Below are 23,630 nucleotides of genomic sequence, written 5' to 3'. Positions count from 1 at the left end.
CATCTTGGGAACAATTAAAAGGTACATCTAGCACTCTTTTCTTCCAGAAAAATATTTTAAAAAGTCTTACTTATAAATAAAGATACAGGACAAAAGCAAGGAAAGAGAGAAAACAGAAAACTATACAGATTTTTTCCATAAAAAAACTTCATTGCTATCTTTAAGAGTTGAAATAATTGGTTAAAAACAGATTTTCACTGCACCATTTATTTCAATGTTTAGTTATTACACTGTAACAAAGTTATGTCCAAGTTCACTGATTCCAACAGGGACAGATCCTTTCTCATCATAATCATACCATTCCTAAAAATAAAACATAAATATATTTTTTTCTTAATAAAAAATAATAAGAAGGAGCTTTCAATAATCCAAAGAAACAGTTCACTAAAATAGATACAACCACTTTAGAGTTTTAGTCTAAAAACTGTGAAATTCTGCCTTTTCAGCTCACCAAAGGGCCATGTGAGATATTTTATATAATATAAAATATATAATATGGAAAAATACCGGAGGCCTGGCTGACGGGGAATATAATACCTTTTTACAAGAATAAGGGGCTAAACTTGATCCAAAAAATTACAGACCAATAACAATTCTTGGCTGTATGGGCAAATTGTTTACGTCTATACTTAACTCAAGACTGAATGATTTCTTGGAAAACTTTTTATTATTAAATGAAAATCAGTCAGGCTTTCGAAGGGGGTATTCCACAACTGACAGTATATTTACGTTACATCTATTATTTGAATTATTACGATTTAACCAGAAAAAGTTATATTGTGCCTTCTTGATTTTGCGAAGGCTTTCGACACTGTTTGGCGACCTGAATTATGGACAAAACTTCTGAAAACGTCTATAAATGGTAAAATGTTTGAAGTCATTGTTAACATGTATAATATCAAATCTCGTATTTTTAATAGGGTGGAATACTCGGATTTTTTCCCGTGATTTACAAAGGCAGCTTGATGCCTTATACACATATTGCCAAGTATGGAAGCTGAAAGTAAATTTTGACAAGAGTAAAATAGTTATTTTTCGAAAGATACACTGCCACATAACATGATATTCAAATACAACGATATTCCTCTTGACATTGTCAATGCATTTACTTACCTTGGTATATTATTCTCTAGATCTGGTAGTTTTTTCAAAAGCAAAGAAAGCGAACGCAGATAAGGCAACATGTGCCATGTATGATATTTTACGAAAGGGCAGAGTACATAACTTATCCATTGAGTGTCACTTACAACTTTTTGAGAAGGTTATTCAACCGACATTACTTTACGAATGATAAGTTTAATTTGGGGACTGGGGAATAACTCTATCATAGTACGGGCGCATTTAAAATTCTACAAGATACTTATTAAAGCTAAAAAATCTACCCCAAATTCTATGATATACGGTGAATTGGGTAGACATCCTTTGGATATATGTATTAAACATAAAATGATTAAATAATGGGCGAAAATATTATCAGGAAAACAAGAAAAACTACCAGCAGTTCTGTATAAACTTGTATTTAGAGAACATGGAAATGATGTTATGTGGCTTAAACAATATAAAACAAACTTTAGATGATTGTGTTATGTCTTATGTTTTGAATGCGCAAAATGTTGACATTGTATCTTGGTTGTATGCAAATGTGAAACAAACACTAACTGATGATTTTAGGCAACTTTGGATATCAGATATACAAAATTGCCGGAAATCACTTAACAACAGAATTTTCAAGAACGAATTCAAACTGGAAAACTATTTCCAACTTTTAGACAACAAAAATATCTATATTTTATGCAGATTCCGAACTCTGAATTGAATCAGGAAGGTGGCAAAATACAGAACGAGAAGACAGGAAATGTTCTCTCTGTAATACTAATGAAATAGGTGATCACGATAACATAAGAAATAAGCTTATTAAGAATACTTTACGAGATAAACCAAATATTCTTTAATTTTATGATCTTATGAATAGTACGAATCCTACAGTTTTAAATAACATGTGTAAATTCATAGAATCATCAACAAACAGTTTAATCTCCCCGGTTAACTTTAAATGTATTTTGAACTGTACCTCCATGTGTTACTTTAATCTTGTTAATATTTATGTTTTTATTTATTTGGTGAATGTTCTCTGTACTATTGTATTTTGTCTTTTTTTTTAGAAATAAAGATATATAGATATTGCAATCAATAAAACTACTGAACAAAATGCAATGAAACTTGGCATGTTTATTTTAAGGATGTCTTGCACACATAAAAAGCATTGGGATTTTTTATCTGTCAAAAAAACATGGACACCATTACTAAAAATAGAACATAGGGAAAAAATTTTTCACATACATCTTCAAACTGTTAGATTTAGCCCAATTCTGATGGGGCAAAATTGTTCAGGGCGTGGTATGCAGTTACATTTAGGGATCACAGTTTCGCATAACAAGTTGACCAGGTCTAATTTTGTAAAAAATTAAAAAATAAAAGTTGAAATTTGGTGGAAATATTGTTTAAACATAGTTAAGCATTAATACATAGACAGACGTAATGTGCATAAAGGTAAATAAGTGTTATTTAAATGAAGAAAGGTATCTGGAATGTTTCAGTCCCCTATCCTATTAGGTTCTCCAATCAACATCAGTTGGCTGTTTTTCAAAATACCTTATTTTGCACAAATTTTAGGACCTAAAATTGCAAGAAAGTAAATTGAAAAGGGTGTTTTTATTTTTACTTTTTTCCACCCCCTCCTACTTCTACAACGTAAGAGGTTGGAATTTCGTTCCTCCATACCCAAACACCAAGTCAGAAAATAGCTTGCCAGATGTGTCTAGCACTGCTGAAGTACACCCCCTCCATGCATGCTTTTATCCTGTGCTAGTTTCTAAGTATCTGATATTTTAAAAAAACATGGTATTTTGGCTGTTAGTCATGGAAAGGGACCCCTGATTTGTACTAAAATTCGTTAAGATTTTTTTCAGTATGTTTCCACGGCTACTGCTTTTGATGACAATAATTACTAAAATTAAAACACTGGAGTCAGAAAGTTTTTCGCATACATCTCCAAAACCATTAGGTTAAGCCAAATTCAGACATGGGTAAAAAAGTTCAGCATGATGAGGTCTATCAGTGGTCAAATTTTCATGTAAATCTGTTAAGCCATGTTGGAGTTTTGCCCCTTTTCAAAGTTTTTTTCGCTATTTTTAATGTAATTATTTAAAAAAAATGTTCTCCCCTGAAACTTCTAGATAAAATTTAATGAAATTGGATGTAATTATTCCTTAGGTATGAGCATTAGGAATTTTTATCCAAGAAAAAGACATGGTTGCTTTTATAATAAATAGCTTCACTGAGCAGTTTGGGCAAGTGTGTACACCATTTTAGTTTTTGACACAGACTTACAATTCACTATGGACACTACATTGCAAAATCAGATCAAAGAATAAAAAAAGTCAATTTTATGGGGTGTGGCCCCTTTGACTCCTTATAACTCGAAAACCATCAGTAATATCTGAAATCTGTATGCAAAATTTTTACGGGGAATCAAATAAAAAAAAATTGAAATCAGACCAAAAATGAAAAAGTTGATTTTTAAGAGTGTGACCCTTTTGACCTCCTAATACTTGAAATCAGTCAAAAACACATAAAATCTGCTGGATACAACTGTCAACCAGAATTAAATAAGGAGCACAAGAAAAAAATCAAAATAGGAGAAAAAATTTTGGGGTTTTAATAGAACACCTATTTTTACCTTTTTGGCCCCGTTTTCTAAAATGGTAGGGGCCACAAAGTCATTCATTTGGTAATAAGTAAAATCATACCAAAAATTTCAGAACAATTGGACAACCACAACTAAAGTTATTGCATGTTAAGTGTCCCCAGATGATGCTGCCGCCAACAATAACTGCAACATAAAAGTTATATGACCACAAATTTTTGCTGTCATATGAAAATAGAATTTTGCTTATCGAGCAAGGTGAGCAATTCAGGCTCTTCAGAGCTTCTAGTTTTTAAATAGAGTTCCATAACTCTATCATAAAGCCACAAAAAGAAACAATTCACCAAAGTTTCATTCAAATTGGTGAACAGGTTTTGAAATATAGTCCAAAAAAAGAAAGTCACCCCATTTTTGAATGAATAAAGTCCCATAACTCAAAAATAAAAAATTAGAAATTTATTAAAATTTAAGGACAGTTCAGTGATCAATCAAAAAAACAATGCGCCAAAGTTTCACAAAAGTTGGTGGCACTGGTATACAATAATATGTCCCGTCTTAAAAGACAGGTGTATAAAAACATACATTGACACAACACTTTAAACTGCTATTCTTACATTAAAAAGGACAAATATTTTGCCATCAATCTGAGTAATTAGAGGCTCTAGAAAGCCTGATTTGGTCACTTGGTAAAATTAGTCAATTTCTACCCTCCAAAGGCAATAAATCTAATAAGGAATTGTCATACAAATTAAACTCTTGGAGACTTAACTAGACCTTGCTGTAAGGTTCATTTTATCACTTAAAAGTTTATTTCTATCTATTACAATTTTCAAGTTAGGAGAAAAATTGTACCAAATACCTTGAAAATTAATAGAAAGTTACTGCCAGCATTACAGAATTGAAAAAAATGTTTATTTTGAATGATATATGTTTGCCTTTTAAACTGGTGGACTTTATGACTGTTTCAGGTATCAGTAAAATGTATATCAGGTGTGGTACATGAAGGAAAAAAAACACTGAGATTTTATTGCAATAACTAAGTATTTACATCTGATATCCTCCACAAATAACCATCAAAGTGTTTGTAAAATTCGCCTTTTCAATATATTGATAGGTAAAAATTTGCTTGAATGAACTATGGAAAAATGACTGGAAAATTTCCCCACTTTTTCCTAATGAAAGCAGTCAAAAAATATATACATTGTTGTACTTCAGAGATGCTTGAGGATAAATTTAAATAGTGTTTCAGTTGTTTTCTAGATGTATTGAATATATTTGAGGCAAAAAAGACCGAACTGAGAATTATGATGTGCCACTCTTTGCCTCATTCTTTACACATAATGGTAATTAAAAAGACATGCCAGATTCTAGTAGCAGTTAAGTACCGTACCCCTTCTGTCAGTTCAACTTCTGGAAAAGGTGTTCCACTTTCTGCCCCTTCAGCAGCATACCCAACCTAAAAGTAATAAGGAAGAGAGACTGTATAAGTGCTAATAGGGAGATTTTGGGGGAGAAATTTGTTTCCACCACGGAGACTTGCTCAAAGAAGATTGTCCCAAAAAGATAAAGTCTCCCCCCTAAAGAGGTAGGGTTAACAGGTATGTCACTTTCACAAATTATGACTATGATTATGAGGAAGAAAACCATAAAAAAAACTAACATTACAAAAAGTTTTACTATTAGATCAACATTAATAACCTACATTTAAACATTATGTACAATATTGAAATGAATACAGTAAATATGCATGGTGTCACAACGACTGCCTCTTTTGGGGAGAACAAGTTGTCTTATTATGGGATTGCATAATATTTTTTCAGCTGTACATCATTTTAAAAAAAAATGCACTTTCAATTATACCACATTTTTGTTTTGCACTTCAGAATTTTGTTTACAGCTCTTTTAACAGAGGTGGGGGCTAGAGCCAAAATTTAGCATATTTTCACGAAGTATGTAAGGAAGCCATGAAATAAACCTTGAAACTAAAATCAGGAGATCTTGAAAGTTTGATCTGTACCCTACATGTTTCTTTTTCTGCATTTGCATAAATTGAAATCAGTTGTTCATGCAGTATTAAATATTCAAATTTATCAGATTAAAAAAAAATCTGGAGAAAAAAAGTAGAAAAACCACATTCCTTTCTACTGATTAAAAACAGGAAGTTTCTGTGCATCCAATGATCAATTATTCAAGTCATACTATCTCATATCTGTTTACCTAAAGTGCTTATCATCAGCAAGTAGTGAGATACATTCTATTATTAGATTTTTGTATATAACAGAATGGATATGGTTAATACGTCAAAGCAACAACAATTCCACCGGAAAGGAAACTGTCAGCTTAAGGCCATCAATAGGTTTTCAATGAAAACCAACTTTGTAACAGTTAAGTTGAAAATACCTACTGACTTCACCATCGTTATTGAAATGGCTAAAATCATACTTTTTTTCGACTCTTGATAATTCATGTTGCATTCTTACTTAAAAAATTATGCTCTAATAAGTAATATTTTAGATTTTGATCTTTTTTATTATCAATTCAAGGCTATTATTGTCTTGTTCAAAGCAAACCAGTTGTTTTTAACTCTATTTCTGAATTTCATTAAAAAGATTCCTAACAAATTACACCTGTTTCAAATATATCACATAAAAGCAGTTGTAAAGTTATATTTAGGCCATTCAAAATTACTTCCATCTTCTTATTAAAAATATTGGTGTTGGGGAGCAAATTGTTTGTATTCATTTCATTTCCTATAAAAGGGATGTTACTCTGTCATGTTTTAAGGAAATGCACATCAAAACCATAAATAGGGATTGCAAAAGTTAAAACACTGTATAGGAAATGAATTTGTGCTGAAAATCACTCTTTCCTTGTATTTTTTAGTACTAAACAATAGTACATAGTTTGAATTTTTTTTAAATTTTTTATAATGAATTCGCAAGCTTTCATCTAGAAATGGATAAAAGGAAGGACTCGTAACTGTAAATTAAAACATAACATGTAATAATTGAAAACAAAATGCTCTGTGGGGCACAGCTTGATATGATCACAGAATTTACACCCTGAAAAGTTGGGACAATCGATGACAAAACATTAAAAATCATTAGGGTTGTTGCACATTGCCAGGGAAGTTCCTATAAATGTAAAAAAAGTAATTGACAGTTTTGCATCACACAAAAACAGAGATCAATCATAAAATATTGATGATAGGATGGAGATTTTGAATGATAATTTTATTAAGTGGAACATGCTTAGCATATGAAATGCTTCTTGACACATTACTGCAACATCTTCATTCCCTAAATGTAAATTTATTATGCAGCAAGATGCAAAACCTTAATACTACTAGATTTGGGACATAAGAGAACCCTACCCTCCCCCCTTTTTGATCAACTTGAAACTTGAAAGCATAGCCCAAAATCTTAAGTGGAAGTACACAGTTACATTCACCATATCAAAGAGTTACCAATATTACTTTTAAATTTTTGTTGAATTCAAATATTTTTTACTTCTTTGTCTCTTTTGACCTTGATGTGGGCCAATTTTAAATTAAGGCAAATACAAATTTGAATATAGGGTAAGATTCAACATTTTAACTAAAAAATTTAAGACTTATGTCAAACCTCATTGAAATTGGTAAAAAATAAGCAATTTACACAGCTACAGAAAATGCTTTTTTTGTTGTTTTTTTTTTTGTTCCACAAACCTCAACAATTAAGGCTAGCAATTCCAGCCTTTTTTGCATTAAGGAACCATGAGTAACAAATCATAGAGACACATAGGCTAAATCTTGAGTAATTGTTAAGAAATTACGAAATTATTCTTTTTGGCCTCCAATTCCTTAACCCTCTAAACCAATGCTAACCTTTCTCTTTGTGGTACAGAACCTTCTGGTTTAACACAAAAATCCAAGTGGAACCCTGAACAGTTTGGAAAAGTGTGGACACACCATTCAAGCTTGATACAGCAAAGAATTTTTACTGTGCTTTTAACATACTTCTCTGTCTAAGAACCAGGCAAAATGTGTATAAGGTGTGGCACATTTTACCTCATAACCCTCAGAAATAAAAACAAAAGTGTTTGTAAAGTTTGCCCTTTAAAGATATTAGTTGTCAAACTTAGATGAAATGCACAATGAAAAAATGGCAGGAAATTTTTCCCACACTTTTTCCCTAAATAAGCAGTAAGAAAATAATTAAATCAATTTTCTCAAGTTCAACTCTTCAATAAGGTGCTTCATATATATGAGATATCAGTCTACTTTAGACAAGATTTTTTTTCATATTTGGTGCAAAAATGAATATTTTTCCTTGGGAAAATTTTTACTCTTTATGAAATGATGAAATAAAAGAAATTAATATCAAAACACTTTCAACCACTGAAAGTATTTTGAACTGGTATATCTTTAAGTATCATATCACGAAACCGACAAGTTTTAAGTGCTTTATCTCAGACTTGTCTATCACATATAACTTAAAAGTTTAGAAAGATTTCTAAAATGATGTTCACAGCATATGAAATAAAATGATGTAAAAAGTAACTAAAGTACTAATAGCATTTTTATAAGATCATCACGTAGAGCTTTTTTTTATATAAATGGTGGAGTAAAGACAAGAAAATACAAAACAGATAACAACATTGGGTGTTCTTTAAATGATAAAACAATTAATTTTGATTTTTAATGAAACTGCTTATTTTTGTCCCTAGGGTATCATCTATCTCCATTTACTACTCTTAACATGAAAAAATATGAAAAACAGATTTTTGAGTTATACAGATAATTAAACATTTTCTAGAGTTGTGTATACATTACCACACACAATAGCAAATCAAAGACAAATACCATGTTTTAATTTTGAGTTTTTTAAACCTGCTTATCAAACATTCAACAAATGTACAGAAAAAAGACTAGGAAGAACTGTTTTAGCACACCAATACTGATGTCATCCCTTCCATTTTTCATAGCTACTGGTACACCAAATTATGAAAAATAATTTTTTTATCAATTGACATTTAAGCAAAAGGTCAATGTCCAAGGTCATTAAATTGGGAAGCAACACATTAACCTTTCATGATATACCCCAAAACCAGATAAGATGAAAACTTATTGCTCAGACAAGAAATTGGCATTTAAAAAATAGTTTTTTAGCCTCAAGGTCAAATGTCAAGAATAAACAACAATCAATCAATAAACCTAAATGAACTACCTATATACCAAACCACAAAAGCCTATAACAACTGATATAAAAGTTATGACCTAGTCGAGAAATTAGCTTAAAAATAAGTTATTTGACCTTGAGGTCAATGGTAAAGATCAAAGATCACCAAATTTGGTAGGCTACACATCATCTTCATATGATCTATTGAGATACCAAATATGAAAAGCCAATGTCAAAAGTCAAAAAGTTATGACCTGGACAAGAAAATGGCTTTAAAAAGTCAGATATTTGACCTTGAGATCAAAGGCCAAAGTCAAAGGTCACCAACTTTGTTATGGTACTTTAAAATATCAATTATTTGAGATCAAAGGTAAAGTCAAAGGTAAAAAATATTTGAGCTTGGCACATCATCTTCATATGATTCACATACATACCAAATATCAAAAGCCTATTAAGTGATGACTTCAACAAACTTTGTATGAAAAGAAAAAGAAAAAAAAAGGATTCACACTTAAACAATATGTTCCCCTTCTTGTGAATGGGAGCCATAATTAGAAATACTATGAGCAAGCTCAAAAAGAGATTACCCCAGGTTCCAAATGGAGTTTAACATAGAATGTAAAAATTTGGTTATCTACCTTTATAAAGTTGGATTATCTTCATTTGGAGTCGTCTTCCTTCATGCACATCTAAAAAAAATTCTATTCCAAACTTTCTAAAAAATTCTTCAAAATCCCTCGAGCATTATAGGAGGAGTTTAAGGCTACATGAAATGAGGACAGATGACAAGATGAACAGACAGACAGACAGAGTTATTCCTATTCCCCCCCCCCAAAAAAAAATTGTTTGCTGGAGGTATAATAAGAAATAAAATAACCACTGGTGCTTACCATAAGATTGAGCATAATTTTTTCATAATTAGTCTTTTGTCCATGAGGGCAATATAGTGGTTAATGTCTTAAAGCAGAAAAAAGTAGTTTTTCTTCTAGGCATTCTAATAGACAAAACTGAATCATAAAGCATAAATCAACACTTATCATCTGAAAACAAATCTTGTAGTTTACATAAATTCTTTGCATGAATGGAATTGTCCTTTGCAGAAAACACACAAGGAAATACTAAATGACTAATTAAGTAGTCAATTGAATATGAAATTTGATTTTCCAAAAATAAGGTTCATTTGAAGGGTTCATACCAGCCACTTAAAATTTTATATGTATGAGTACATAGGTCTTCTTAAAAAAAGTCAAGAAAAGTATATTACTATGTACATTAAACCGGCCACCAAATGAATCCTTATTATCAGAACCAAAATATTATTAATATTAAATTATGAAATTCTATTGAGAATAGAACCACCACCACGTAAAATCCCCCCCCCCCCACAAAAAAAAAAAAAACAAAACAAAAAAAAACAGTTAGGCCTTCAGCAACTAAAGTGGAATTTCACATATTTATAATGTAAAAATATAATAAACATTTATCATACTGAAAACCAAAATCGAAAACCTCACCTGAAAGTATACTATTGCTTTGTTGTGCACGTCAATAAGCCAAATAAAATTATACCTTTGTTTCCTATTACTCGACCAACTCATGCCTTGACTTCCCGACTGACTTATTTTCAAGTTAACAAACAACAAATACCACCAAACCAAATTTTTAAATAAAATAAATAAAATCATATCCTACCAACCCATTTTTTTCTGACATGTAACAGAAGACAATTTTGATAACTTAAAGGTACACCAGTAATTTATTTTGCCTTATGAAAAATGCTTGTTGAGAACCAAAAGGCCACACTTTATACATCATAAACAAGCAAAAAATTACAAATGAATTTTTACTGATTCTTTATTCAAGAAAGAAATGGAATAAATTTTACAGTTAATGCAAATCATTTGTGAAATGGAATTAAAGCCCTTACAAAACACATATTTATGGAAATTTCTAATTCACAATACCGGTATTAGGTCTCACTGACCACTTCTAACGTTTCCATTACTTTACATGTTAAAAAAGTAATTTTCAAAGTCTCACTGTGAATTCCCAGGACAAATGACATCTTAAAGTTGCATACCGTTGCAAAGCTTGGAAAATAAGGCTTCCAAAATCATTATGCTAATGGTACGATGATTGTAGAAATTCTTCACAAAATTTACTTGGATAAATAATACTGAAAATCCACATTTTTACCAGTCCTGCTAACTGACAGCATGGAGGCAAATTACTCACACATGTAAACAATATTCATACACTTTTGTAGTAAATTACATATATGATTTTAAAGTACACATTCTCAGCTTTATTTTGACTACTTTTAATCATAATACACACAAACAATGCACTTACAATGCATATGTCTAGGTTCAGTGTGTTTTTGGTACTACATAGGGGGGTGGCCATTTGACCCAGAAGAGGTTAGTGAGACCTTAGCTAGTCACTATTGATTTAAAAGATTCAATGCTGTAACTTTTAATAAATTACATCCAAACCCTTACAAAAATTAAAGCCAGAGAGCAATACAAACATGTTTTTTTTTTATTTTCCAGGGAAATAACTCTCACAATACTAGCTGGTCATCATTGATTTTTACATGTCTGTCAAGGCCAGGTATGCATGTTGGTCTGTTCATCCATCATAAAACATATCACACTGTAATTTGAGAACATCATATTCATTATACCTTTAACTTAACATAATTGTTTGTTTTGATGTTCTACTTCTTATTGAAAGTTTGATTTTTAAGTTTTCAGTTAAAGGACTTTATTTTAAAACTAGCTCACCTGATTCACGTTTGTCTTTCAAGAGCAATAATTTAACAAGGAGTTGTCCAACAATTTTGACTTAACAAGACTTTAGTAGGACTATCTTAAGGATCATTTCAGCGATTGAAAGTTTCTTTCTATCTATTATAGTTTTAAAAATAGTGGCTGAAAACTCAAAAAAGGCATTTTTCATCATTCAAGGGCAATAACTCTTACAAGGAGTCACCTGACGACTTTGATCCCTAAGACTTTTGAAGGCCTTATAATAAGGGTCATTTCAGCCATTGAAATAATTATGCTAAACCTAACGGTTTTGGAGATATATACAAAAAACACACAGTCTGACTCCTATTTTCTATTTTAGTGATGGTGGCAATCTTCTTCAATGGATCAGAGAATATTTTTGACAGAAATAACATTCAAAATAGCAAAAAAACATTGAAAAAGGGCAATAGCTCCAACATGGCTAAACATATTAAAATGAAAATTTGGCCAAAGATAGATCTCATTGTGCTGAACACTTTAACCACAGTCAAAATTTAGCTAAACCAAATGGTTTTGGAGATATATGCAAAAAACTACTGTCTGACCCCCTGTGTTCTATTTTTAGTAAAGACGGCCATATTTTTCAACGGATTAAAAATCCCCACATCAGTTCTATGCAGGATACCCCAAGGAACATTCGTACCAAGTTTGGTTCCAATTGGTCACGTGGTATCAGAGGAGAAGATTTTTGACAGAAATAACATTCAAAATTGCAAAAAAATGTCGTAAAAGGGCAATAACTCCAACATGGCTTTACAGATTAAAATGAAAATTTGACCACAGATAGATCTAATCATGCTGAACACTTTTACCACAGTCAGAATTCGGCTAAACCCAATGGTTTTGGAGATATATGCGAAAAACTACTGTCTGACCCCTATGTTCTATTTTTAGTAACGGCGGCCATGTTTTCAACCAATCAAAAATCCAAATGGTCGTTTTGTGCAGGATACTCTAAGGAACAATTATGATAAGTTTCATGCAAATCTATTCAGTAGTAATAAAAAATCCCCACATCAGTTCTATGCAAGGTACCCCAAGAAACATTCACACAAAGTTTGGTTCCAATTGGTCAAGTGGTGTCAGAGGAGAACCCAGAAGGGTTTTGAAAAATTGTTAATGACGACGACCGATGACGACAACTGACACCAAGTGATGGCAATAGCTAACATGGCCTTTGGCAAGGTGAGCTAAAAAGGAGGGTCAAGATTTTACACTGTTTGAAGGTGTGTATACTTATTGTTGAATTTTTTATGTTTCTTTCTGGAGCATTGAATATTAACACCCTAAAAAAGGGTGTTTTTCACTTATCATACAATATCTTGAGAAACGCCCCATATTAATTGCTTCAAACTTTTCTGAGTTGTTACTTTAGTCTGTACACTCTTGAGTAAGTAACAATTTTTTTCTTATTTTTTTTTACAATGCTGCTGTATCTTGTAAGTGCCTTTTCTGAATTGCTTCATACTTTAAGAAGGTATACCTAGGGTAAGGGACACAACTCTTGAAAACAGTGGAGATGTTTATTGAACTTGTTTGAGAGATTCGTGGCAGTTATTAATTAAATTTTATCAAAACCAATGGGAAATGTAAGCACAAGAGCACTTACAAGGTGTGTCTCTGTGTCACAATGATGGAAGGATATTGTTAAAGCAAGTAAATAATTGTTGAATTTATATTATTTACCCTTGGAGAAAATTCTACTGGTTCTACTCCTCGACAGTCAAACATAACAACAGTCTTTAAATGACCAGAATCATCTGCATTGTATGCTTTTATTGTATCCTTCATTATATCTATAAATATAACAACATTAAAATATTACTTAAGTCATGAAATTTATTTATGGAACAGGGAGTGTAGAGCAGAAAAAATCATCTTGAAAGCTGAAATAATTCACCTGAAAACATCAACAGTTTGTAGTTGCAGTTCTTTAATGGAGACTGTCATAAAATTCAGAGAGAAGGGAGACTTACAGACTTTAAGAAAAACATAAAAAAGTTGAATTTGGCAATTTACTGAAAAAAGAAACAAGCTAAACAGAGATAATATGGATTATTTCATGTAATGGTTTTCAATAGGAAAGCCAAAAGCAGCAAAAATCTCTTTTTTGGTCTTTCAAGGGCAAGTTGAACTGTAAGGATTGCCATATGACTACCATCCATGGAAAGATGCTTGTGATCTAGTTGATCATCCCAATCCATACCAAATTATGCATACATTAGTAGATATAACTTAACTGTTAAAACTGGTGCTTATCATGTATTTCTTATTGGTCATGAACAATGTTCCCTGGAAAGTTGCATTGAGCCTTGAATAGTTGTATTTTTGTATTTGGCCTTGGTATGGCTTTGGCCATTTACAAATACTTAACCTTATATGACTGTCCTTTGATGTATCAGTAATACAGAACCAATACATAAAAAAATGATTAAGTAGATCAGCCTACAGTATTAAAGATATGGCATATTCATATATGAAAATTATATAAAAAAGACATTATTTACCTATAGAGTTTTCCCTGTGGCAAAGTTTACATTTAATCACAAGGCTAGCATGTCCTCTTCCACCTTTCAATGGAGCATTCTCCTTGAAAATCACAATTTTGTTATACATGGTTTTATTCTTTAAAAATCAATTAGATCCAAATGTGTTATACATGGTTAGACAAAGGTTGAATAACAAAATCAGTAATTTGAAATAATTGTTGTCTTTGTTTTAAATTTGAACAGTTTACTGGTAAGCAAGTGCTATTTGTTTTAGTTTTTTAATAACAAAACAAAAACTGCACAAATACAATTCTTCAATAGATTAAGATTTTCTTTGTTGTCTTTCCTGAGTGCCTGGGGCAAGTATGTACACACAGTCAACCTCGTTACAGTGACATAGGACAAGAATCTGACAAGAATTGAAATGCCTCTTTTTAGCTCTTAATTCCTAAATAGTTCCATTCAAAACCTCCAAAAGCAATTCCAACTTCTTTTGGGGAATGGCACTTTGAGGTACAATTTCTAAGAGATTCATTCCCCTTTTTTAATGTTATTATAAAGACATCACAAAAATGCTTGTTAATGGACCATTTTAAGGCCCCTAATTCCTAATAATAATAAAGGTAAGAACTCACAGGCTACCTTTGGTGATATGACAGCTTGTGGTGCAATTTCACAGTGGTTCATTAACTTAGTCAATTTATCGTCTGTAATTCAGGAAAATGCTTGTTTTTGGCCTACTTTAAGCCCTCACATCTAAAACTCCCAAAATCAATCCTATTATGATTTTAGTGGTATAGATTTTGATGGGACAATATCATAAACATATGCAAATTATATGCAAATTAGTTGCACAAAGGTACCAATGCTGATTGCTGATTGTTATACAAATACAAATATTTATTCGTTCAAACACATTAACAATAAATGGTTGTACATACAAAAAAATGACAGTTCTAATAATATCCATATTGAAAATCTGGAACAGAGGTGCCTTAAACTAATACTTTATTTAACTGACAAGGCTAAACATTTATTTATATATTCAATTAGAATAATCAAACAGTTACTGTTTAATATTAAAGATATATTATTTTTTGTTACTGAAAAGAAACTTTTGTCTTTGTTTTTTATCTTGTTGATGAGAACTTATCTGTGTACTTCATAGACTGGACAGTGTATGAAAAAATGCAGTTCATCTTCAATTTGTGAAATATTGCATGAAGTGCAAATCCGAGTACTTTAGGGGATATTGGGTAGTGTCCACTCTCAATTGCAAGAAAGTGAGCACTAATCCTAAATTTAAAAATTGTGGATCTGTTCAAAGTGGTAAAATGGGTCTGTCACTGGAAAATGGTCATTTTTGTCCATATCTGGCCATTTTCTGCTACATGTGGGGTTCAACAAAAGCAAAACAGGAATCAAAGCATATTCATCCCACAGCCAGCATCCCATGAAGGACACTGAAGTCAAATAAGGTTCATTACAGTCATGTAAGGGGGTAAAGAGTCTTCTGATGGGTCACTCCTGTGAAAAAATGAGAATTTTTTTCAATTTTTGGCCTCTGTTTGGCCTAAAACTGGAAGTAGTCAATACAAGGGGTCGACATAGAAATGGTGGTGACAGACATCATTCTTATTTAGATTCCAGGCAAAATAGAGCACTATAGATTAATTCTGCTCTGGCAAGGGGCTGAGAAATGAACCCTACTGCCTAAAAAATCTCACTTTAATGGGCAGCAGGAACTCATGACCTCTTCTTTCAGCTCTCAAGTCATTATTTTTTTTAACAAACTCCATATCAGATAGCCTCATTTTAAAGCACATTCATGCTGCTTGCAGATGTACATGAATTGTGCTTTCCTAAACTAAGATTAACACCATCAAGGCCAGTCCCATATGGATGTAGGCGCAGCACGACAAGGGTTAACATATTTGAAAATAAAATGATTCACAAGGCATAGCTTAATACCACCAAAGAGGTCAAATCCAGAACAACTGAGGTAAGTATGGACACATGCTTTATAATTTGATTGAGATAAGACATGAGGAATCCAATGAAAAATATTTCAAAATCAGACCAAAAATAAAAAAAAAAGTTTTTTGGGATGAGCTCCTTTGTCCACTTACCACTCAGAAACTGTATGAGATATCTGAGTTCTGATTGAATAATGCAGGCAGAGATGTTCATAATGATTCCAATAAAAAAAAAATTCATATCAGACCAAAAATATAAAAAAGTTGAATTTCTTTTTGGCGTAACTCCTATGGCCCCTTAACTCATAAACTAAAAGAGATATCTGAAATCTGACAGAATTATGCAGGTACGGATTTTCATAAAAAATCCATGAAAAAAAATATTCAAAATTGGACCAAACATTTTTAAAAAAGTTGATATTTGGGCATAACCCCAATTTGCCCCCCTATAAACTGAAAATACTAAATGCTATATAAATTCTGTTAAATAGTCTAGAGACAGAATGTATAAGAAGCAAACTGAAATACAACTTTTCAAAATTGAATGATACAACAACCTTTTACAAGTTTAAATGAACACATATTTTACCCATATAGGCCCCTTTTTGCAGACTGGAAGGTGCAAATGACCCCATTTTAAAGTAGAAAGTTTCCTCTAGTAGAAAGAAACAAGATATCAAATTTCATAACTTTAAGTTCACTACAACTAATTTAGCTATTGCACGGATACCAAAAATTAACAAATACAACAACTCATTATATTATATTCATATTATAACATGATATGAACACAACTTTTGTGATTGTATAAAAAAACAAAAGATGTGTGTACTTTGTAAATATCTTGGTATGTATTGTTTATTGTTTACAAGTACAGAAAACATAAAAAATAATCCACTTACTGTTAATGTGAGATACTGGAATTCACGAGTTTCTTCTCCACAACTTATACACTTTAACTGAAAAAAAAAAACAATCATATCATGGTTAAAACAGTAAGATGGCTATATATATAGCCTAACTCCTAACTTGATCTGTGTGATTGATTGATTGATTAGGGTCTAATATCAAATTGCAGATATTTTGTGCATTTTTGGACAAGAAATCTGACCAGCTAAACACATTCTGACAGGCTGAACCAATTACTTATTGTGCTAGCTCACAGAAGCTAAAGTCTGCAGGTAGGCGCTTCAGAGCTGTATGTAAGCTAACCTACGGTAGTAATAATTTCTGACTGCATCATGTAAACACTGAATTGAATTACATTGTATCTCTTAAATAAAATATATTTAAATAGAAATGCTTTGTTTGTGCATATGTGTAATGTAGAATCAGTTTCTTTATTTCTGTTTCAACAAGGGACTCAGACATTTTGAACTGATTTTAGGTGTGTTTAATTGCGTTATATTTTTTAAACAGAGGCCAGATTTTAAAGAGAGAGTCCATTTGTTAAGTTTATAGAAGCAACTAATTCGCTGTATTTGTATAATATTTTGGCGACAGCAGCAGCCTGTCCTGTGATGTGAGGGTTTCCTCTTCATTCGTTGAAGACCCATGGGTGACCTTGAGCGGACATTTTTCACACTGGTGTGGTTGTTATCTCTTTGACATATTCACCATATCCATTCTCATTATATACAGATATATAAAGTAACTTCACCTGGTCCATACTCCCAGTTTTTAGTTGAGTCTGAGTTGCTCATTTACTTTTGTTACTTTGTATGTATTATTTCAGTTACTTTATGTTCTTTGTTGTGTTTGTTTGTTTTCCATGAAGTCCTGGTCTTTGTTCCTGGATTACATTCTTTAGATTTCTGCTAGAATTTTGATACCCTTGATTACTCTATTCAAAAAGTGTTTGTTTAGACAATTTTTTTTTTTTTTTTTTTTTTGGGGGGGGGGGGGATTATTCTGGGTTTGGTTTATAAAGGTTTCACTGTAGTAAGAAATAGAACTGAAACTACACCATTTATAATAACTGTTGTTTATCAAACTGTTGTTTAAGACTTGTACTTTCAAAAACAGATTATTTAAAGAATATTTGAATTTCAATTCTTATTGAATTCACATTGAAGATTCTTAAGTCAATGAGAGGACCCATTGAATATCTTTAAAAACAATGTATAGGAAATCCGAAAAAAATAAGTGCATTTGTCCTCAATTACATTTAACATCTGATGAACAAAAGTAGACACTTGATATTGACTTAATGGAATAAAAGTATATATATACTTCTATATTAGCACTTCTCTCTAAATGGGGTTAAGGTAATCAATATTTTAAGTCACAGAAATACTTACTCTGACGTACCATCTGAAGTCTTCTCCCACAGGACGTAAATTCGTAATATTTTCTAATTCGGCTTTGAATTGAAGGCCAATTTTCTGTTAAATATAACAGAAATTTAAATATATGAATAAACATATATTAATTCATTCAATCCGAATCAATATATACTCCAAAAGTTTAGAGCAACCTTCCCATTGAACAAGGTTTTGGCCAAATCAAAATCAATCACAAACTAGACATTGCCACTAATGGGACTTATCTCCCCTCCAACAGCCTGTTGAACCCTGTACATTTGGGGACCAACTTGGACACACAATTCATATTGGAAATGATTTTTATGGTGGATAGACTAAGCACTATATACACACACATAACTTTGCTGCCATTTCTTAAACAACCAACTCCAAACCACAATCAGTACTAATTTGTAGTTGTTGACAACACAATAACAGAATATGACTGCAATTTACTTTAAACATCAATTCCTGACAATATGCACATCCCAATATGGTAATTTAACACCCAATTAAGTTCCATACTAATCCTGCAAGTTGTTGAGGAGGAGTTGCAGACAACACATGAAATCATGCTTTGCTGAAACTAGAGGCTCAAGAGAGCCTGAATCACTCACCTGGTTAACCATTTGCTTATTTGAAAAACTTGAGGAATGAGACAGGCTAAGTTAAAATATCTACTGAATTGTCAAATGCAGGAAATGCTTTTCATAGCATTTTCATGACCTGAACCAGAATTTTGCTAACGGCAAATGACCACTAAGTTCCATTTTTAGTATAGGCAGCCATATCTATTCACGGATTAAAAATCACAATAGTCATTTTGAGCACAATACACTAAAGAGCTATTATGCATATTTTCATTCAATGATCTTAAATGGTTTTAGAGAAGAAGATTTTCAATGTTGTAAATGAGAAAAAAAAAAACACAAAAAAACTGTTTCAGGGGTTGTAACTCCTACATTAGTCAATGAAAATTACGGCTTAGGTCCTTCTCATGATGCTTAACAATTTTACCAAGGCAGAAATTTGGTAAAGGCAACGGTTTTTGAATTATTTGCAATAAACTGCCATCTGACCCCTATGTTCTATTTTTAGTAATGGTGGCCATCTTTTTTCATGAATCAACAATCTCAACAATCAATTTGTGTGTAATACCCTAAGGAACATATATGCCAACTTTCATTGAATTCTGTGCAATGGATTTTGAGAAGATTTTCAAAGTTGCACATGCGAAAAAATGCAAAAAAAACTGTTTCAGGACCCGTAACTCCTCCATTAGTGGACCTATCATTTTGAAAATTTGAACACAAGTCCATCTCATGATGCTGAACAATTTTACCCTGCCAAAAATTTGCTAAAGGATATGATTTTAGAGTTATTTGCAAAAAACTGTAATCTGACCCCTATGTTCTATTTTTAGTAACAGTGGCCATGTTTTTTCATGGATCAAAAATCCCAATATTCATTTTGTGCAGAACACCCTAAGTAACAATCATGCCAAGTTCAAATCTGTCCAGTAGTTTCAGAGGAGAAGATTTTCAAAAATTTGTCCACAACGACGTCGATGATGGCAGACGCCAAGTGATTGCATAAGCTCACTTGGCCTTTGGTCAGGTGAGCTAAAAATGCCTTTGTCCAATAGCCATCATTTCTACAGTTTTTGCAAAAGCATAAATTCTTGACAATATGCTCATCCCAATAATCTAACACTCCATTTCATTACAATCCTGCAGACAACGCATAAGACAAAGTTTTGCTAAAAATTCACCTAAATGTGACACCAACTAGAATCATTAGAAAGCTTATACATTGGGATGCATGAGGATACCCGTATACTGTTATAATGATTTGCTTCATTTGTAATATCATAGGATGACTTAAAACTTGAACAATTGCTTTCCTTGGCTTTTTGATCCAATGGGCTACAAATAAAAAAGAATTCCAAAATATTCTTTGTTTATATATTTAAAATTGATCTGTAAGACTATTTCTACTTCCAAAATATAAGATTTTTTCTGAAAGCAACGTACAATGTAGCATGAACCAGTTTGATTTTCAAAATCTCAATAGCACAGACATAAGTCTATATTTGGTTAATTCAGGGAATGCATATTCATATGTAATAATCTATATTAAACTGTGCCATTGCTATTTAGCTATTTATTAACAAATTATCTCTAATTTCTCTGTTGATAAGAGGTGATTTTCCTAGTCTCTGGATGAATTTTGATGAATGGTGTACCAAATTAAAATAAAAAGATTTGCCTTGCACAGCTTGATAGGACCACAGAGGTCAAATCCTGAACAGTTGGGACATGAATGGACACACCATTCAAACTTGTCACAGCTTTGAATTTTGATTATGATTAGATATTTGTCAAAGGATAAAAATTTAACCAGAACCCAAGCAGTCACTTGTTTTTTGGCCATTATTCTTAAATGGTTGAAATTGAAACCTGCAAAATGAATCCCAATCTCCCTGTGAGGAAAGTGTCACCTTGTGGTACGATTTCAAAGCCATGGGGTCCATTCCTTTTCACTATAAAATAAAAAAAATACTTGTTTCAGTCCCTTTGAGACCCCTTATTTGGCTCTAGTCAAAACCCCAAAAATCAATCCAAGTCTTTCTTTTGTGGTTTGGCACCAAGTACTAAAACTTATATGAGATCAGTTAGCTTTTATTAATGTTATTATATTGACATAGAAAGTAAGTAAGTAATATTAATTTACAGTCATGTTTCATATTAAAAATAACATAACCTCTCATGAGCTTTTATAATGACTACAGTAAATGATATAAGGTAAATGCTTGTTTCAGGCCCATTTTTTGGCCCCTAATTCTAAAACGCTTAAATTAATATAGGCCTTCCTTTTGTGGTTTTAGGAACCTAGTAATGAAGATCAATCATTTGGTTTAATCCTGGTTTGCCCACATTTAATTATACCAATTACCAATTAGTTAAATAAACAAAAAAGACAAAGGGTTTACTGACCATAAAATTTTATAGTCTGTTCTAAATAGAAAGGTGTTATATATGTATGTTTCTTTGTACATGTATATAGAGGATTTTTTGTTTAACTGTATAGTTTATTTTTAATGTATAAATATATAAAAAAAAGATGAATAACATATCTTTATATACTTTAATATCTAATTCATTTGAAGTCAATTACAATTAATTTTAACAATTGATTTTGACTGCAACAACATTGAAAGTAATCTTAACTAATATATTGCATATCAGACATATAATAGCACATATAATGCATATTTATATTATGGAAACAAAATTAAAGATACATATGTTAAAAACAAAATATATGAAGCACTACTATATAGTTAGATCATAATTAAACAAGAACATATTCAAAAATATTTCATCAAAATCATACGTACTTTAGGAATTTTAAGGTATTTCATCAAAATTGTATAAATTTTACAAATTAAAATTGAGCATTTTTCTAAAGAGTCTGCAAAAGATTTATTATTAAAATGTTTATATTTCACTTCACTCAATAGTAAATTATAGGATTTTACAGGTAAATATACACTACAATTCAGAAAAAGACTTTAATTGTTAAAACAACATAACCCCTAATGTTTATTTATACAAGTAATTAAAAGTGGGCAAACCAGGATGACACCAATCATTTAATACTTAAGTAATCACAGGAAAGCCAAGTGTCTAAGACAATGACTATGACGACTGTGCCATACCAATTAACAACCTCAATTTTTTTTAGGTTGTCAACCAAAATTATAGATGATTACAAATAATAATAATGGTATACAACGATAAACTAGAGGCGCCAAAGAGCCTGAATCGCTCACCTGGTTTCATAAGCTACATTCTTTTTTTTTGAAAAGCGGTTGTTTTTTCATGGATAAAAAATCTCGAGTCATTATGTGTAAGATTTCCTAATCTCTTCATAGTAGACGTCCATTTTGACAAATAAAGGAAGAAAATGTACATTATGCCAAGAGAAATTGGGATAAGTTATAATAACAAAATAATTAAACCTTTTTCGAATTGATAAAACGAAAGTAACAACTCACCACCATCTTGTCAGGATATTCTATATTTAGACCATTTCATACAACGCAAAATTAAAATAATCTATAAAAAAGGCAAATAAAATGCAAACAAACAAATAACAAACATTTACAAAATAAACAAACACGAAAAAAAAAACAAGTCGAGTTGTTTTGCATAAATTATGGTCGTTCTTTCTGAAAATAATTTTAAAAAGCTCTTCTATATAGAAACCACATTTAGTATCTATTTTGGGTCATACTTAAATACGCCTGCATACGCCTGCCAGGTTAAAATTCGCCTGTAGAAGAAAAGCATAAGCCTGTAGCATAAATATTGTGTTTTTGCGAAAATAATGGTATATTATCTTCGAAAGATGTATTTTGTTCAAATAAATTATACTTTCAGGAAATTATTTGTTGATGGGAAGTAGAACTAGCCCATGATTTCTGACCTCCCGAAAAGCTATAACTATACATAAAAACTAGATAAATGTATTCATTTTAGCCAGCACTCCACAGTTTAGTTTAGTTTCGCACTTTTGGCTAGGGATGAAAAATGACATAAATGGAAACCGGTGGTTGCTATAGTGATTAAAAATGAAGAATCTATTGTTGATAAAACATTTTCTGAAAAAAGGGGACTTTTAAAAGTATTTTGCAATGTTTTATATATTTTCAATGTTGAAGGGGCTTTTTTTCAATGACAATTTGACTTCATTGTGAAAGTGAAAGTAAGTCAATTTTTTACCATGCTAAATTTAATAAGTGGATTACAAAGTGAAATAGCTCAAAATCTAACCGGCGATGCCCATATGAGGAAGGGGTTTTTGAAGGGAAAAGTTTGAACAGTTTCAGGGATTGAAATAAAAATTTCAGATATTTTGCGGGAAATTTGATATTTTTAAACCTGATTTTATGAACTTTTTTGCAAATTTTCGCATATTTTTGCATGGTTTCTATGGTAACCCTATATGCTGTGGGTAATTTTTTTCCAGAAAATTTTTACTGCATCCTGAAGGCCTTGGCTTGAGCTATTTCTAGATATATAGATTTACAGATGCTTGACAATTTTTTAAAGTGATAAATGTTACAAAGCATCAGATTACAAGACCAAAATTAGGCAGCTCTACAATACTGTGGAGTGC

The 23,630-nt window shown here is 31.5% G+C and overlaps 2 protein-coding genes across 3 annotated transcripts; one reads left to right on the top strand and one right to left on the bottom strand.

Moving 5' to 3' along the window:
• Positions 1 to 191: 191 nt before the first annotated feature.
• Positions 192 to 22,652, bottom strand: LOC148629327 (CXXC motif containing zinc binding protein-like). Of its 2 annotated transcripts, none has more exons than XM_088548395.1 (7): positions 22,507 to 22,652; positions 18,444 to 18,527; positions 17,046 to 17,102; positions 14,186 to 14,267; positions 13,365 to 13,474; positions 5,097 to 5,162; positions 192 to 303 (listed from the first exon to the last, which is right to left on the bottom strand). In XM_088548395.1, the coding sequence occupies exons 1-7, from the start codon at positions 22,510 to 22,512 to the stop codon at positions 226 to 228; spliced, it is 483 nt and encodes a 160-aa protein (XP_088404521.1). In that variant the 5' UTR covers positions 22,513 to 22,652; the 3' UTR covers positions 192 to 225. The 2 variants fall into 2 exon arrangements, with proteins under 2 accessions (XP_088404521.1, XP_088404516.1); XM_088548390.1 differs by lacking the exon at positions 22,507 to 22,652 and adding an exon at positions 20,947 to 20,985.
• LOC148629328 (uncharacterized) lies at positions 5,954 to 13,189 on the top strand. Its single transcript, XM_088548409.1, has 3 exons — positions 5,954 to 6,090; positions 11,418 to 11,478; positions 11,998 to 13,189. Exons 1-3 carry the CDS (start codon positions 5,989 to 5,991, stop codon positions 12,174 to 12,176), a joined length of 342 nt encoding a protein of 113 aa, XP_088404535.1. The 5' UTR covers positions 5,954 to 5,988; the 3' UTR covers positions 12,177 to 13,189.
• Positions 22,653 to 23,630: the final 978 nt, after the last annotated feature.

The sequence above is a fragment of the Perna viridis genome, chromosome 1 (genome assembly GCF_037379345.1).
Source record: "Perna viridis isolate PV_CMFRI_1.1 ecotype Kerala chromosome 1, ASM3737934v1, whole genome shotgun sequence".
NCBI lineage: Eukaryota > Metazoa > Mollusca > Bivalvia > Mytilida > Mytilidae > Perna > Perna viridis.
This window is presented reverse-complemented; position numbering and strand designations above follow the sequence as displayed.

Excerpts from the sequence above, each read along its gene's own strand:
- LOC148629327 (XM_088548390.1), bottom strand. The coding sequence starts at position 20,979 with ATGGACCCCATGGCTTTGAAATCGTACCACAAG. Across the intron at positions 18,528-20,946 it reads CTTTGAAATCGTACCACAAG|AAAATTGGCCTTCAATTCAA; the intron begins GTGACACTTTCC and ends TATATTTAACAG. Across the intron at positions 14,268-17,045 it reads TCCAGTATCTCACATTAACA|GAGAATGCTCCATTGAAAGG; the intron begins GTAAGTGGATTA and ends GTGATTTTCAAG.
- LOC148629328 (XM_088548409.1), top strand. The coding sequence starts at position 5,989 with ATGGATATGGTTAATACGTCAAAGCAACAACAATTCCACCGGAAAGGA. Across the intron at positions 6,091-11,417 it reads TGAAAACCAACTTTGTAACA|GGAAATAACTCTCACAATAC; the intron begins GTTAAGTTGAAA and ends TTTATTTTCCAG. Across the intron at positions 11,479-11,997 it reads TACATGTCTGTCAAGGCCAG|TGATGGTGGCAATCTTCTTC; the intron begins GTATGCATGTTG and ends TTTCTATTTTAG.